General features: G+C 52.9%; 1 protein-coding gene across 1 annotated transcript; it reads left to right on the plus strand.

Annotated features, from left to right (window-relative positions):
• The first annotated feature begins 9,793 nt into the window (after positions 1-9,793).
• On the plus strand, positions 9,794-12,050 carry LOC123057629 (ABC transporter G family member 5). Its single transcript, XM_044480559.1, has one exon. It carries the CDS (start codon positions 9,843-9,845, stop codon positions 11,868-11,870), a length of 2,028 nt encoding a protein of 675 aa, XP_044336494.1. The 5' UTR covers positions 9,794-9,842; the 3' UTR covers positions 11,871-12,050.
• The last annotated feature ends 3,687 nt before the right edge of the window (positions 12,051-15,737 follow it).

The following is a 15,737-nucleotide window of genomic DNA, read 5'->3' on the forward strand; positions in this document are numbered from 1 at the left end:
AGAGTGTCTACAGCCGCCCGGTCACGATTTTTCAGTCCAGACAGGCTCAAGAAGAAATTGGAAGAGGGTTTGACTCAAAGAGAGCCCTTGGATGAAGCCCACCAAGAGATGAGGCTAAAAGGCCTCTATATATGTCATCTAAAACCCTAGCCGCCGCCTCTAGCACGCTCCATATCATCTTTATTGAGTATATTGTGTACGTGTATATTTGTGTGTACGGTCCATCTCTTATTTCTTTTGTATCGTTGAGGTTGTGGCCCACCTCTGTATTTATATATACGTGTCTGGTGCACCGATCAATACATTATGATTACACAGCCCACATCTTGTCCTACATGATATCAGTCGCAGCACGATCCTAAAACCTAAGAAGCCGCCGCCGTCGCGCCCCTACACGCCGCCGCGGCCGCCGCTAGTCGCCACCTTCCGCCGCAGCCGCGGTCTTCCCAAACCGCTGCAGCCGCCGATCCTCACTTCCGCTCCTTCCCCGCCACGTGCGCCGTTCCCCGCCGCGTCTCTTTCCCGCATCCCCCGCGCCGCTCTATCGATCGCCCGCGTTTCGCATCACCAGCGCCGCGTCCTTCCCTGCCCATCGCCAGCGCCACGTCCCTTCTCTGCAGCGCTGCAAGCCACCCAACCCCACGCTACTCCCACGTGCCCATCTCCAGTCAGCGTTGCTCCCGCGCCGCAGAACCTCGCTACCCTAACCAGCGCTGCTCCCGTGCCGCACTAGCTCCACCCCGCGCCGCGTCACGCATCGCAAACCCTAACCCTAGTCATGAGTTCCTCCTCCTCCATCGTCTCCAACCCGTTCGCCGGCCCCGATGTCACTCTCGTCCGCGACCTCAACATCCACGAGCGCGTTCCGGTAAAACTTGATCAATCCATCGCCTCCTACTCCGCTTGTAAGCGGTATTTTTCGCTTGTGTTCCGTGAGTACCTACTGCACGGCCACATGGACGGCACCGTGGACTCGTCACTCATGATCAATGACGAGGAGTGGATGATCCTCGACGCCACCATCATCCGCTGGTTCTACCTCACCATCTCCAGCGATCTCTTCCACACCGTGGTGGACGACAACGACGACGCCCACGCGGTCTGGACCAAGCTCAACGGCCTCTTCACCGACAACCGGCTGCAGCGCAAGGTCCTGCTCTACGATGAGTTTTACGGGTGCCAGCAACTTAACTCATCCATCGATGATTTTTGCATGCGCCTCAAGAAGCTCGCCGATGAGCTCCATGATCTCGGGGAGAAGACCGGCGACGAGCTCCTCACCAGCACCCTCACCGGCGGGCTCAACGGGGACTTTGGGAACGCCGCCTCCAACCTTACCCTCATCCCGGAGCGTACCTTCGGTAAGGTGGTCGCGTACCTCCAGTTGGAGGAGCGCCGGATGCGGATGGCGCGGACTCGCGCGACCCACATCGCCCTCGTCGTCGGCACCCGCGGGGGTCCAGCCCCGCCACCGCCGCGCCCGACGCCGCCACAGCCGCCGGCGCCCCGCCTTCCCGCCAGGCTTCCCGCCCGTCCCGCCCGTCCCCTTCCCACCGCCCCAGACGACGGCCAATGGGGGGGTCGTCGCGGCGGCCGTCGTGGTGGCCGCAAGCAGGGGGGTGCAGGTGCTCAGGGAGGAGCACCCCGCCCACCGCAGCAGGCTTATCAGCCGGCCCCCTGGTACGCCGGCCAGAACCCATGGACCGGCGTTGTGCACGCCTACTCCATGCCGGTTCCTCGGGCCCCTGTCCCGGGCATTCTCGGCGCCCGGTCACAGCCACACCAGGCGTTCTATGCCGCGCCGCAGCCAGGTGGGCCGCGCCGCCTCTCTCGCCGGCGCCGTGGGACCCGGCCCTTCTGGCGGCTCTTCACACCGCTCCTTCCCCGTCCAGCTACACCGGTGGCGGGGACTGGTACATGGACACTGGAGCCACCGCTCACATGGCGGCTTATCCCGGTAACCTCCACACCTCCTATCCTGTCCATACTTCCAACCGCATCACCGTCGGTGACGGCTCCTCTCTTCCTATCACCCATATAGGTCATGCATATTTTCCGTCTAACTCCACTCCAATATCCATGTCTAATGTCTTAGTTTCTCCTGAACTTATTAAAAATCTTGTTTCTGTTCGTTCTCTTACACGTGAAAATCCGGTTACCGTTGAATTTGACGAATGTGGTTTTTCTGTTAAGGACGCTCGCACGCGGATGGTGCTCCACCGATGTGACAGCCCCGATGAGCTCTACCCGGTTCACTCCGCCACCTCCACCACTTCCGCCGCCCCTGTCGCTCTCGCCACCGGAGTGGATCTTTGGCATGCTCGCTTGAGTCATCCTAATCCTGCCACCCTTCGCCATATACTTCGGAGTTTTTCTTTCACGTGTAATAAGAACGAGGATCACTCATGTCATGCATGTCGCCTCGGCAAACATGCCCGTCTCCCGTTTAGGGCTTCTTCTTATGTTGCATCGTACCCGTTTGAGTTAATTCATAGTGATGTGTGGACCTCTCCTGTTGCCAGTAATACGGGTTTTCTTTATTATCTTGTCATACTTGATGATTTCTCGCATTATGTGTGGACCTTCCCATTGCACCGCAAGTCGGATGTTATATCCACTCTCGCCGCCTTCTACTCCTATGTTCTCACGCAGTTTGGTCGTCCCATTCTCGCGTTGCAGACAGACAACGGGAAGGACTTTGACAACCTCGCTGTTCGCAATCTTCTCACCACACATGGCACGATTTTTCGTCTCACTTGCCCGTACACCTCGCAGCAGAACGGTCGCGCTGAGCGCATCCTTCGCACTCTAAATGCCTGCGTTCGGACTCTTCTCTTTCATGCCAATGTGCCTTCGCGCTTTTGGCCTGACACTCTCGCCACCGCTTCTCTCCGCATCAACATCCGCCCATGTCGTACTCGCGGAACTTTACACCTCATCATCTTCTCTTCGGTGCACCCCCCTCTTATGATGGGCTTCGCATCTTCGGCTGCCTTTGCTACCCTAGCATCGCCGCTACTGCGCCTCATAAGCTTGCACCCCGCTCCGTCGCCTGCATCTTTCTCGGCTACCCACCTAACACTAAGGGCTACCGCTGCTATGATCCCGTCTCCCATCGTGTTTTCACCTCCCGACACGTTTACTGTGATGAGATGGTGTTTCCGTTTCAGCAGCAAGTACCTCCTGTCGCCTCGTCATCGTCGGCCACCGCCGGCTACGACTACGTCAGGCGGACGGTCTCGTTCGGCCCGTGGACCGCCTCCGGGCTTTGGCGGTCCTTGCGCCCTCACGCTGGTGCCGGCCCCCTCGGTCGACCCTGTCGGCGCAGCTGGCGTCCCTCCTTCACCCGCCGCCCCCGACTCGGGCGGCGCGGGGTCGGGCGCTGCTGGCTCGGCCGCTGCTTCAGCCGCCTTGACGCCGGCCTCCTCGCCGGCTCCGACGCCGGCCACCTCGCCAGCCCTGACGCCGGCCTCCTCGCCGGCCCAGACGCCGGCCTCCTCGTCGGCTCCGATGCCGGCTGGCTCGCCGGCCGCCTCGCCGGTGGCTCTGACGGCGCCGGCTGGCCCAGTTACACGGGCTCGTACCGGCGTTCATCGTACGAGCCTCCGGTACTCGAGCGACGAGTATGTCCTCATAGCCTCCACCGCGGAGCCGTCGCCTCTTCCTGCGTCCGTTCGCGCCGCCCTCCGTGATCCTCACTGGCTTGCGGCGATGCAGGAAGAGTTCGATGCTCTTCTACGGAACTGCACATGGACATTGGTTCCCCGACCTCCTCGCGCCAACGTCATCACCGGCAAGTGGGTCTTTCGCCATAAGACCCGCTCGGATGGTACTCTCGAGCGCTACAAGGCTCGCTGGGTGGTCCGTGGTTTCCGCCAGCGCGCTGGAGTGGACTTCACTGAGACGTTTGCCCCGGTTGTAAAATCCGCACCGTCCTCCAGCTTGCCGTGTCCCGCGGCTGGCCTGTTCACCAGATGGATGTCTCCAACGCCTTTCTCCACTGCCATCTTGAGGAGCAGGTGTATTGTGAGCAACCCATCGGTTTCGTCGACGCTTCACTTCCTAGCCATGTGTGTCTGTTGTCCCGCTCTCTTTACGGGCTCAAGCAGGCACCCCGCACCTGGTACCAGCGGATCGCCGGGTTTCTTCAGACACTGGGCTTCAGCGTCACTCGCTCGGACGCCTCACTGTTTGTCTATAGCCACGGTGACACGACTGCATATTTGCTTCTTCAGCAGATTACTCTCCGGCTGCGTGACGAGTTTGCCATTAAGGACTTGGGTGCTCTACATTATTTCCTTGGCATTGAGGTCGTTCGATGCCCGGATGGTTTCTTTCTTCATCAGCAGAAGTATGCACATGAGCTTCTTGAGCGTGCTGGCATGCTCAACTGTCACCCTGTTGCTACTCCTGTTGACACGAAGGCCAAGGTCTCTGCTCTTGAGGACTCGCCTGCGTCGGATGCTCCTTTCTACCGGTCTATCGTCGGCGCTCTTCAGTATTTGACTCTCACCAGACCGGATCTTCAGTATACTGTTCAGCAGGTGTGTCTCCACATGCACGCCCCTCGCGACTCCCATTGGACTCTCGTGAAGCGGATCCTTCGTTACATCCGCGGCACGATGTCCCTCGGATTGACACTCACGGCGTCTACTTCTCTGGAGATGGTGGCCTACTCCGATGCAGACTAGGCTCGCTGCCTCGATACTCGTCGGTCCACCTCTGGCTACTGCGTCTACCTCGGTCCTTCACTCGTCTCGTGGTCGTCCAAGCGACAACCCACGGTTTCACGCTCCAGCGCAGAGGCTGAGTACCGAGCTGTGGCCAACGCTGTTGCCGAGTGCACCTGGCTACGACAGTTACTTCAGGAGCTGCATCACGATGTCTCCCAGGCTACGGTTGTCTACTGCGACAATGTTTCTGCGGTGTACCTCTCCGCCAACCCCGTTCATCATCCCGGACTAAACACATTGAGCTGGACATTCACTTTATGCGTGAGGAGGTGGCTCTTGGACGTATTCGGGTTCTCCATGTGCCGACTGCACAACAGTTCGCCGATGTGATGACGAAGGGCCTGCCGACTTCTACCTTCGCGGAGTTCTGTTCCGGTCTTTGCGTCACTGGCGCCGCTTCGACTGTGCGGGGGGGGGGGTGTTGAGTATATTGTGTACGTGTATATTTGTGTGTAGGGCCCACCTCCTGTTTCCTTTGTATCGTTGAGGTTGTGGCCCACCTCTGTACTTATATATACGTGTCTGGTGCACCGATTAAAACATTGTGATTGCACAGCCCACATCTTGTCCTTCTACAATCTCATTCATCTCTAATACATTCAAGTCCATCCCCATTAATTGCTGCTCCATCACTACCGTAGAGGAAGGGACAAGATCAAGGGAAGAAGAGGAGGCTCCACCACCGGCAGCACCGGCCTTCGGGCCGGTGCCCTCTCCACCACGCCGGCGCCACCACGACCATCTTCACCGTGCCGCCGCCGTCATCATCATCACCATCATCACCTCCTCCCTTCACCGGCTCTAGGTCGGCTTGTAACTTGACCCTCTTCGTTATATTCGAGTAGATGCATTTGTTCTCAAGGATAAAGATGAACACTTTTATGATTAGTATGATTTATTGCCCAAGTGATCCAATTTGTTCATGTTCAAGTTAGTATTCTCGCGAGTGTTGAGACGAGGCCTCGCTCGCACTTTTGCCGTGTTTGGCTATGGAGGAACTACTGTCATTGCATAGGGTCGGGCGTTGAGGGAATTCAAGGTGACAATAAAACCTCAATACCTAGTCTTTGCAAAGTTGATAGGAGAGTTCAGGTAAACCCATGTCTGGCCTAATGGGCCATGGATTGAGGAGATAAAAGAACAATTTAGAGGTTTTGATGAAGTCAAGGTTTCTTGGGTTAGACGTTCTACTGATGTTGTCGCTCATAAGTTTGTTAGAGTAGATGTTCGTAATTAACTTTGTAAGGTCTGCTTTCGTTTCCTCCAGACTTCGTGCTGGATGTAATTTTGGACGAGATTCCAAATTTTTAGGTCTTTCTTTTGATTGAATAAAACGGTGGCATTACTCCTAAAAAAACCTCTAGCAACGTGGCAATGTCCACGCATCTCTACTATTAAAGGGGATCTGCAGTGGTCGTGATGGTTCAACCACAGCGATCCTCCCCACGTACGCACGGTCGACAAAAAAAACTCTTCCACGATCGCACCGAACACTGAAAAAAAGGAAACAACCGCGACCCAATCCACGCACACAACCTCCCACGTCTCACGCCCCTCTCGCTCCCGATCCTCCCTCTCTATTTGGATCTCACAGAAAAACTTCCGCCCGCAGCCGCGCCCCCCGCCCCTACACGGATCTAACACCCTTCTCTAATTGACCTTGTACACTGACTGTTGTATGGATGTCAATGGCAGAAACACATCAAAGGAGCTCCGGGTCAAGACGGCGGTGGCCGACATGCATAGTCTGCTCTTTGAGGAGGTCATCCGCCTTCCTGTACATTCTTGGCTTCACGAGAAACTGGACTGATTTGATTTAATTCAGTAGTTGTGGTAGTGTTGAATTCTGCGATGCATCATTTATTTGGCAAGGCTTTACTCCAGTGGAGCCGCTGAGATGAAGTGCGAGAGGAAGAAAAAGGATGTCATTGCATATTTGGGTCAGTGCTAATTGCTTCTATATGACTTGCTGGTGGAACTTAACTTAAAAAGTACTTCCTCCGTTGAAAATTACTCGTTATAGAAATGGATGTATCTAGAACTAAAATACATCTAGATACATCCATACATGCGACAAGTAATTTGGAACGGAGAGGGTATATTTCTTGTGGTCTTAATTGCTTCATCGTTACAAGAAGAAACAGGAGTAAATCCTCGTGGGGTAAATTCGAGGCATCAGTGAAAACAATTCGAAGGCAATATTTTCAATGTCTCCATTGGATTTAGTTTTGAAACTGGAGCAATATTTTGAACAAGATACTCCACAGGTTTGGTTTCGACCATATAGCTTTACCCTTTAGATATTTGTTGCCTTGAATTTAACATGCGATGTTGTCTTGGGAGTTTTTTTTTTTTTGAAACGAGGCAAAATATTTGTCATTTTCATTGATTAAGAAGAAGAGAATTGCCCGGTTAATTGACGGAAAACCGGGTTGAAACCGATACAACCCAACCCACATGACATGGGCACCACTGGCTATCCTGGCCACCGACATGGGACACAATCCCGACGGCACATGCCACCAAATGGCCACACGCGCAAGCAACCGGCAGCTCCGACTTTGACGGCGAGCCTCACAAGGAAGATATGCAGGACTTGCACCGACCGTGCCCTCCGCAAACCGGAAGAGCACCTCGGACATGCCGGGAAGAACCGACTACCGAAGTCCAAGCCGCGACCCGAGCTCCTCTCGACGCCATCATCGTTGCCAACCAGAAACCAGCGCCCCGCCTCAGCAAACCACGCGGCGAAGATGCCACCATCCACGGCGAAGATGCCGCAATCCACTAGTCTCTCGGTCGTAGCCGGCTCCGAGACGATGCCCCCAAGGAGGAGAAAGACGCGAAGACGCCTCCATCGCCCGATCCAGCGGATCTGAGGTTTCCCTCCGGAGCCAAAGCCGTGGGGAGGAGCACCTCCACGGCGACGCTTCCAAGAAAGATCACGACACCTGCGGGCGCCGCCGTCGCCGGCTCCGATGAAGACCGGAGCAAGAATTTCTCCCGGAGAGCACCACCCCCACCGACCGCCGCCCACCAATCACCACCCCTGCTGAGGCTGACCTCACCCTAGCCACGGGATCCCACGATCCACCGTGCCCAGGCACGCACCACCCCCTGGCCGTAGCCGCCGTCCACCACCGCAACACCATAGTGACCACCACCACCGCAGCAACCATCGCATCGCAAGGAGCAGCAGCAAGATCAGAACCACCAAGGCCAGATCCAGATCGGAGCAGCTCCAGCGAAGCAGAATGGTAGACGAGCAGGCCCTGCACCGCAGCACACCTCGAGCTCCGGAGATGCCACGCCCGTCGCGCCCCACCAGCCACCGCGCCCACCGCGCGCAGTCACCGCCGCGCCCGGCCAAGGATCTGCGCCCCGCGCTCACATCCAGAGCCGAGAGCCGGCCCAACCACGCGCGCCGTCCACTCCCAGGTCACGGCCGGAGCCCGGACCGAGGCCGCCGCCCCGGCGCCCCAACCTCTGGCCGTAGCCGACGCCAAGCCGAACGCCGGCCGCTCGTCCGCGCCAGCCGCCGCCCGCGAGGTCCTAGATCGGGACCGCCCAAGCGCGAATGACCGCGACCGCGCCCGCGGCCGCGCGCCCACCGCCACGACCAAACGCCTCGCCGTGCGCCGAAGACCACCTCCGCCGCGCGCCAGGACGCCGCCCCGAGGCCGAGCGCCGGACAGCTGCCTATCGCCCGCGAGATCCCCTTCTCCCGAGCGACAGCAGCCAGAGAGCGCGCCCCGCCGCCGCCGGCTCCGCACAGGCTTTGCCTGCCGGAGGCCACCGGCGACGGCGAGGAAGAGAGAGTCGGGGAGAGGGGGAGGCTGCGGGGGACGGGGGGGGCGCCGCCCGTGTCGCCCCGAGGAAGGAGCGGCGCGGGGGCCGGGGTTTGGAAAGGGTGAAAAACCGGAGCGTTGTCTTGGGAGTATAATGAGTTACATAGAGTTACATAGAAAGGAGATAAACTGGAGTTACATAGAGTTTATGAACCATCAAGATGTGCTAAGCCTGATTCAGAAGGTGCATATTTTTCATACTATGACATGTCGCACAAAATGCAAAGAGTTATGAATTGACTTCAAAAAGAAAATAGAGACTAGAAGTTAAACTGTGAAGATTATTTCGTGCCATCCCTGTAAAGTGTCACATTTGGTTCAGGAGAGGTTTGTACCCCTGAGGTTATATTGTTTTTAGATTAGAGAGAGAGGGAGGGGGGGGGGAGGTAAAAAGGGGATTGTGATAAGTATTCACCATTGATATGGGTGAAGAGCTTGTATTTGGCGGAGATTGTGGGTGTATCAAGAACAAGATCAATTTCTTGGTAATAAAAAAACAGATGATACTGCTTGAGGAATCTAACTATATATTTAGACATGATTAATGTCGAACCAACAAAATATACACCTCCGTAGCAACGCACGGGCAATTAACTGGTTAGAGTAGAAGTAGAAGGGTAGGCGAGTGGTTACCGTAGGCACCTCATGCCCCGCTCCGCACTCTACGTACCGATCGATCCGGATATGTAAATGCCCGCCCTGATCATGAGAATGATACAGTATAATAGTAGCACATTTGTGATGCTCGACAGATAAATAAACAAATAAAGAGAATGATACAGCTATGAAACCTGCAAGCATGCATGCCAATCAAATGTGAGACACCAAGAGAAAAATGCAGATGCATCAAGCCATGAACGTGATTGTTCCTTTCTATAAACGCCACGATGCTGATTGTTTTCTGCTTGTTGCACTGGACAACAGCGTGGGCATTATTGAAAACTCACGCGCTCGTGCATTTCTTTGCCTTTTGGTTGATCTCGTAAGTCGCCTGTGCCACTACTTGATTGCGTGGAAAATCTTTAGACAGTCCATGCAAGCGATAGTGTGGTTGGGACGGAGGTTTCAAGCTCATCTGGCTTTGACTTTCTTGTTTTCGGTTAGTGAGTTTTTGTTTTGGGGGCTAGTGAGTTGAATGCCGCCTGCATGCATGCATGCAATAAGTAGGGCAACATTTCGCCCTGCGATTAGCACGAGAGAGTTAAGCAACGATCTAAGTACTTAGTTTCGTACACGCACGTACACGGAAGAGCGAGCATCCATGGCGAGCTCCGGCCACATGGTCGTCGGCGTTGGTGGACCTGATGAGCAGGAGCCGGTGCCGGTGCCGTACGTGCTGTCCTTCACGGACCTATGCTACAGCGTCAGCAAGCGCCGGGGCGGGCTGATGGGCTGCCTGCCGTCGCGCGGTAGGAACCAAATCGCCAACGCCAGCACCAAGGCGCTGCTCGACGGCATCTCCGGCGAGGCGCGCGAGGGCGAGCTGTTCGCGGTGATGGGCGCCAGTGGGGCCGGCAAGTCCACGCTCCTCGACGCCCTTGCCGGCCGGATCACCCGGGCCAGCCTCCGCGGCAGCGTCACGCTCAACGGCGAGCCGCTCACCGACGGCCGCCTCCGCGCCATCTCCGCGTACGTGATGCAGGACGACCTGCTGTACCCGATGCTGACCGTGCGCGAGACGCTGCTGTTCGCCGCCGAGTTCCGCCTCCCGCGGGCGCTCTCCGCGGCCAGGAAACGCGACCGCGTCGACGCGCTCATCCGCCAGCTCGGCCTCTCCGGCGCCGCCGACACCGTCGTCGGCGACGAGACACGCCGAGGGGTGTCGGGCGGCGAGCGGCGCCGCGTCTCCATCGGAGCGGATATCATCCACGACCCCATCCTGCTCTTCCTCGACGAGCCCACGTCCGGCCTCGACTCCACCAGCGCCTTCATGGTGGTCCAGGTGCTCCGAGACATCGCTCGGAGCGGCAGCGTCGTCGTCATGACCATCCACCAGCCCAGCGCGCGCATCCTCGGAATCCTCGGCCGCCTCCTGCTCCTCTCCAGCGGCCGCGCCGTCTACGCTGGCACTCCAGCCGGCCTCAAGCCCTTCTTCTCCGAGCTCGGCACGCCCATCCCCGACAACGAGAACCCGGCCGAGTTCGCGCTCGACACCATCCGAGACCTCGAGCGCCAGCCCGACGGCGCCGCGAAGCTCGCCGACTTCAATGCCAGGTGGCACGGCGACACCATCGGCAAGGTGAGCAGCACTGTGATGTCGCTGGAGTTGGCCGTGGCCGAGAGCGTCTCCCGGGGTAAGCTGAGCCGGCTGATCGAGAGCACCACCGGCACAGTGGGGATGCCGACGTACGCGAACCCGCTGGCGTTGGAGGTGTGGGTGCTGAGCAAGAGATCGTTCATCAACTTCCGGCGCATGCCGGAGCTCTTCGCGCTGCGCCTGGGCACGCTCATGGTGACGGGCCTCGTCCTGGCGACCATCTTCTTCCGCCTGGACGACACGCCCAGGGGCGTCAAGGAGCGGCTCGGCTTCTTCGCCATGGGCATGACCACCATGTTCTACGTCAGCGCCGGCACGCTGCCGGTGTTCATCCAGGAGCGCCACGTGTACCTCCGCGAGACGGAGCACAACGCGTACCGCCGGATCTCGTACGTCCTCGCCAGCTCCGCGGTGTTCTTCCCGTCGCTGGTCATCCTGTGCCTGGCGTTCGCGGTCATCACCTTCTTCGCCGTCGGCCTGGCCGGCGGCGGCGCGTCCTTCGGCTTCTTCGTGCTCACCGTCCTGGCCTCCCTCTGGGCGGGCAGCGGCTTCGTGACGTTCCTGTCGGCGGTGGTGCCGCACGTGATGCTGGGCTACACGGTGGTGGTGGCCGTCCTCGCCTACTTCCTCCTCCTCTCCGGCTTCTTCATCACCCGGGACAGGATCCCGGGCTACTGGATGTGGCTCCACTACATGTCCCTCGTCAAGTACCCGTACCAGGCGCTGGTGCAGAACGAGTTCGGCGACGCCAGCAGGTGCTTCGCGCGGGGGATCCAGGTGTTCGACGGGACGCCCGTCGGCGGCATGTCGGAGGCCGTCAAGATGAAGGTGCTCGGCGCCATCAGCGCCGCCCTCGGCACCAACGTCACGGCCAGCACGTGCCTCCTCACCGCCGCCGACGTGCTCAAGCAGCAGGCCGTCACGGACCTAGGGAAGTGGAGTTGCCTCCTGGTCACGGCGGCATTCGGCTTCTTCTTCAGTGCTCTCTTCTACGTCGTCTTGCTCGTCGGGGGCAAGAACAAACGGAGATGATATCGATCACGCGCGTCCCTAGCTCCTTAATTTCACTTTTACCTCAACAGCTAAATTAAGCATGCCTCTGTCATATCTGCAACTAGCAGTACATTGTGGCTTTGCGCATCTGGATGCACAAGGGGTGAAGCCACAACTCTTCTGTGGCTCGATCAAACAATAACACACGAAATGTTTGCACGCGTCCCTTTAAAAAAGAAGGTTATTTTTTTTACTTCTAAACCACACATTCGAAAATAATTTGTGTGGATTATTTTATTTTTGAATAAAAATAATTAGTTGCACATGTACAACTGCTTCAACTGCACACGTTCCACTCAGTGCAACTAGAGAAATTATTTTTGGAAAGTAATTTAGCTGCACACTGCGAGGACATGCAATTATATGTGGCAATGTATGTGTGCAAAATGAATAAAAATTAAACAAGATATTTAAAAATAATAATAAACCACACATATGAATTGCACCCCCCTTTTAGAAAAAGAAAACAAAAAATAACCAAAAGGAAAATGAAAATGGAAAAGTAAACAAATAAACCCACCTATCAAACCGTCCATCCTAGTTGTGTGTAAAAAATATCATAAACACAAAACACAAAAAATAAAGAAAAGAAAAAAAGTAGAAAATGGAAAATTTATAATTCCACCAACCTGAGTTGCCCCTATGCACCCACCATCCCGCGGCCCCTAGTTGCGTGGATGTTATGTTGCTTATGTTTTTATGTCGATGGGGTGTGACACATGCAACCCAGTTACGTCTCGAGTATGCACCTGCAACTGGGTCACGTATAAAAGTTATGTGTCGAGGATGGACGCACAACGGTGTTGCTCTAGTTGCGCGTAAAAGGCTGGACATACAATTGGGGGTTTGTTTCGAGGGTGGACATGCAACTGAGGTCGGACAAGTTGCGTGTCAAGGGTGAAGATGCAATTGGGCCGGGCTAGTTTGCGTGTAAGGGTGAGCATGCAACTGGGGTTGGGCGAGCTGCGTGGCAAGGGTGGACATGCAATTGGGTCGGACTAGATCCCTTCCCCACATCCAGTCTCCGTCTAATGCCGATGAGTACCGGGGCATATGGTATTGTTCCATGCTTTCTGGTGGTGATTTTGGAGACAGTTAGTGGCAAGTACAGTTTAATTGCAAGGACAAGTAGTATTTGTATGTCTTGAACCACCCACATTTGCATCGTGCTAGTACTGGGTTTTTTAAAGTTGAGTGTCCATTTTTGGTGCCTGCTACCATGTCTGATAATCAAGAAATTTTATCAGATTGTGGTGCTTATAATAAACAAACATTATTTTTTAGTATGCAATTGGACAAATAATTCTTAGTTCTGAACTCAAATTTGTACTCCTAATTTGAGTTTTGCACTGAAAAGTTCTAGATGACTACCCATTTAGTGGTTCACTGGGAAGCTTGTTGATATACTATAGAGGTTAACGAATACCGTGACTTTGTTGTCGTGAGACTGAGGTTATCGATGAGAGAATACATACATTTAATCCACACTTTTCATCCCCTTTTTCCATGACCTAGTGCCAGTTTTTTTGTGCACTATGCTAATAGTAATTTTGTTAAGTGAACTAGTAGCAATGCAAGCTTAATCAACATGAGTATCTGCTATGGAAAGATAGTTTGTTGTGGTAAAAACGCGTGGACAATGGACACACTGATTAGGTGAGCAGCAGCGAGGATATATGCCAATTATAAGAAAAAGTATACATATCTACAACACGGGCAGACACGGAGATGTCCTTACTATAGATGTGCAGATTAAATCATTATGCTTGTTGTTCGAACATAAGTTTGATTCTCTAGTCTTGTTTCAATTTGGGAAGCACTAATTTTAGTCCAATAACATACATTTCCTTGAGACTGGATCCAGTTCGTGATATGTGGCACATTTTAAATTTTTTGTAGGGAAGCGGATAAGAGAAGGCAATCAGATTTTAGTTTCTTGTTGATGGCAGTGAAACTGACTCAACATTGTTCTTCTAAATGGAGGAAACTAGCGCCACCCTGCCCTCACGAGTCTTGACATGCATGACAAATCTGTGTAGTGTACCAGCCCTCTCGGGTGAATTATTGGCATTGAGAGTGATAATTTTTTTTGTTTTGCTTCTTTATGACAATATGTATGCTTAAGTTTTTTTTTTTTTGCAGAATCGGCCAATGGCCTTGAATTAAGTGATGCCAACTCTTTTCAAAGATTAATTCCACTTTGCTTGGTTTGATGAATTCTCTACACCTAAGAAGAGACAATGCTTTCCTCTAGATGTAAGTAGAATGCAGATTTATGTGTGTTTACCTCTGGCAAGATGTTCAAGTTTTTCTTCTCTTGGTAATTATTCTGATTATATCCGGGTTCAAAATGGTTCAGAATGCATGTTATCATAACATACACTTCAAATTTAGGATGGCCGCCTTATTTTCTGTGTGGTTTACCTTATTTATCTTGTCAATTTTTTTTATGAAAGTGAAGAAACATGTTACATGGTACCTGAAATAGCAAGGAGCTGACGGTACACTAGTCTAAGTTATTACCTTAATAGTGCAAAGTAACTAAATAGTAGTGTCATAGATGGTTTCATTTATTAGCTCATAGACTCATTTTGCCTCGGAAAGCGCTATGTTACAGTAATCAGTAACATATTATGTTACCACAAGCATCTCTTTCCTCATTAAACTAGTAAGCATGTACGTGCAAATGCACGTCTCGCCTAATATTACAAATATATGTGAGAATTAACATACACAAAAAGATATTTTGATTGCACTAAAAATATTAGAAATCAAAATAATAATAATATAGCATCATATGCATATAGAGCCAAAAAGACACTACTATCTTAGTATTGTCAATGTAACTGCGTAGGTGCACCAAGAAGTGCTTCCTTAGCTGGTCCCCATCCTGAATGAGAATATTAAGTTATTATCTTAGGAGTTTTCGCATAGTAGAATGTCAAAATGCGAAACAATGAAAACTAACCTTGCAAATTGGTAGATTGAGACCATTCCTATTCCATGATTGCATAGAACTAAAACTAATGGAAAAAAAGGAGTTTCAAATCACAAGGAATGGTGTGCTGCCAGTGGATAACACGGACACACACCATCAATGTGATGGGTAACAGGACTTGTTGATACTAACACTAAGCTCCAGATGGGAGGTAACCAGTGAGTATAAAGCAATGGCCATACAATATCTTTTGTCATCTCAGCAAGCCATCTAAAGCATAAAAAATACTTCAGGCCAGCTTATCATTGAAATCATGTGGGCTCATTATAGACTTTAATCCCAACATTAAATACTCAGAACATGGTATGGTACAGTCCCCCAAAAAATGAACAGCAGCAAAGGGTCATAACTCCCCAAACCTAATAAACATTATCTATGTAATGGAACAACTGTGCTTCTAGTTATGTGGTAGGCTTCGGGGTTGGCTGGAAAGTTTAAAGGAATTCAAATCAACATTATTCCTAGCAGAAAATGGTTAAATGAAATTAACATATTTTTTAGAGGTAAACAAAAGTAAAATCTGCACATTGAGAATCATGTAGAAATTAGACTGAAGTTCTAAACCGTTATCATATATGTGAGTTTTCTACTAAGCTTAGAATAATTTGTGGTCAGGCTAGCCATGTAAATCACGATCCAGCTTGAATTGCAGACCAACTTCTCCATCAATCCTGAAACAAAGCAAAAAAAATGAAAACTTAAACATCTGATATATATTCTTTGGAGGTACCGAGATGTATGATCTAATTTCCCCTTCCAGTATGCACAGATTCTTAGCATAAAACATTTTTTACGCTAATTTATACATGTGTGGACCTGACATATAGGTGACCTACTCTGTTTAAGCT

This window comes from Triticum aestivum, chromosome 3A, assembly GCF_018294505.1.
Source record: "Triticum aestivum cultivar Chinese Spring chromosome 3A, IWGSC CS RefSeq v2.1, whole genome shotgun sequence".
Lineage (NCBI taxonomy): Eukaryota > Viridiplantae > Streptophyta > Magnoliopsida > Poales > Poaceae > Triticum > Triticum aestivum.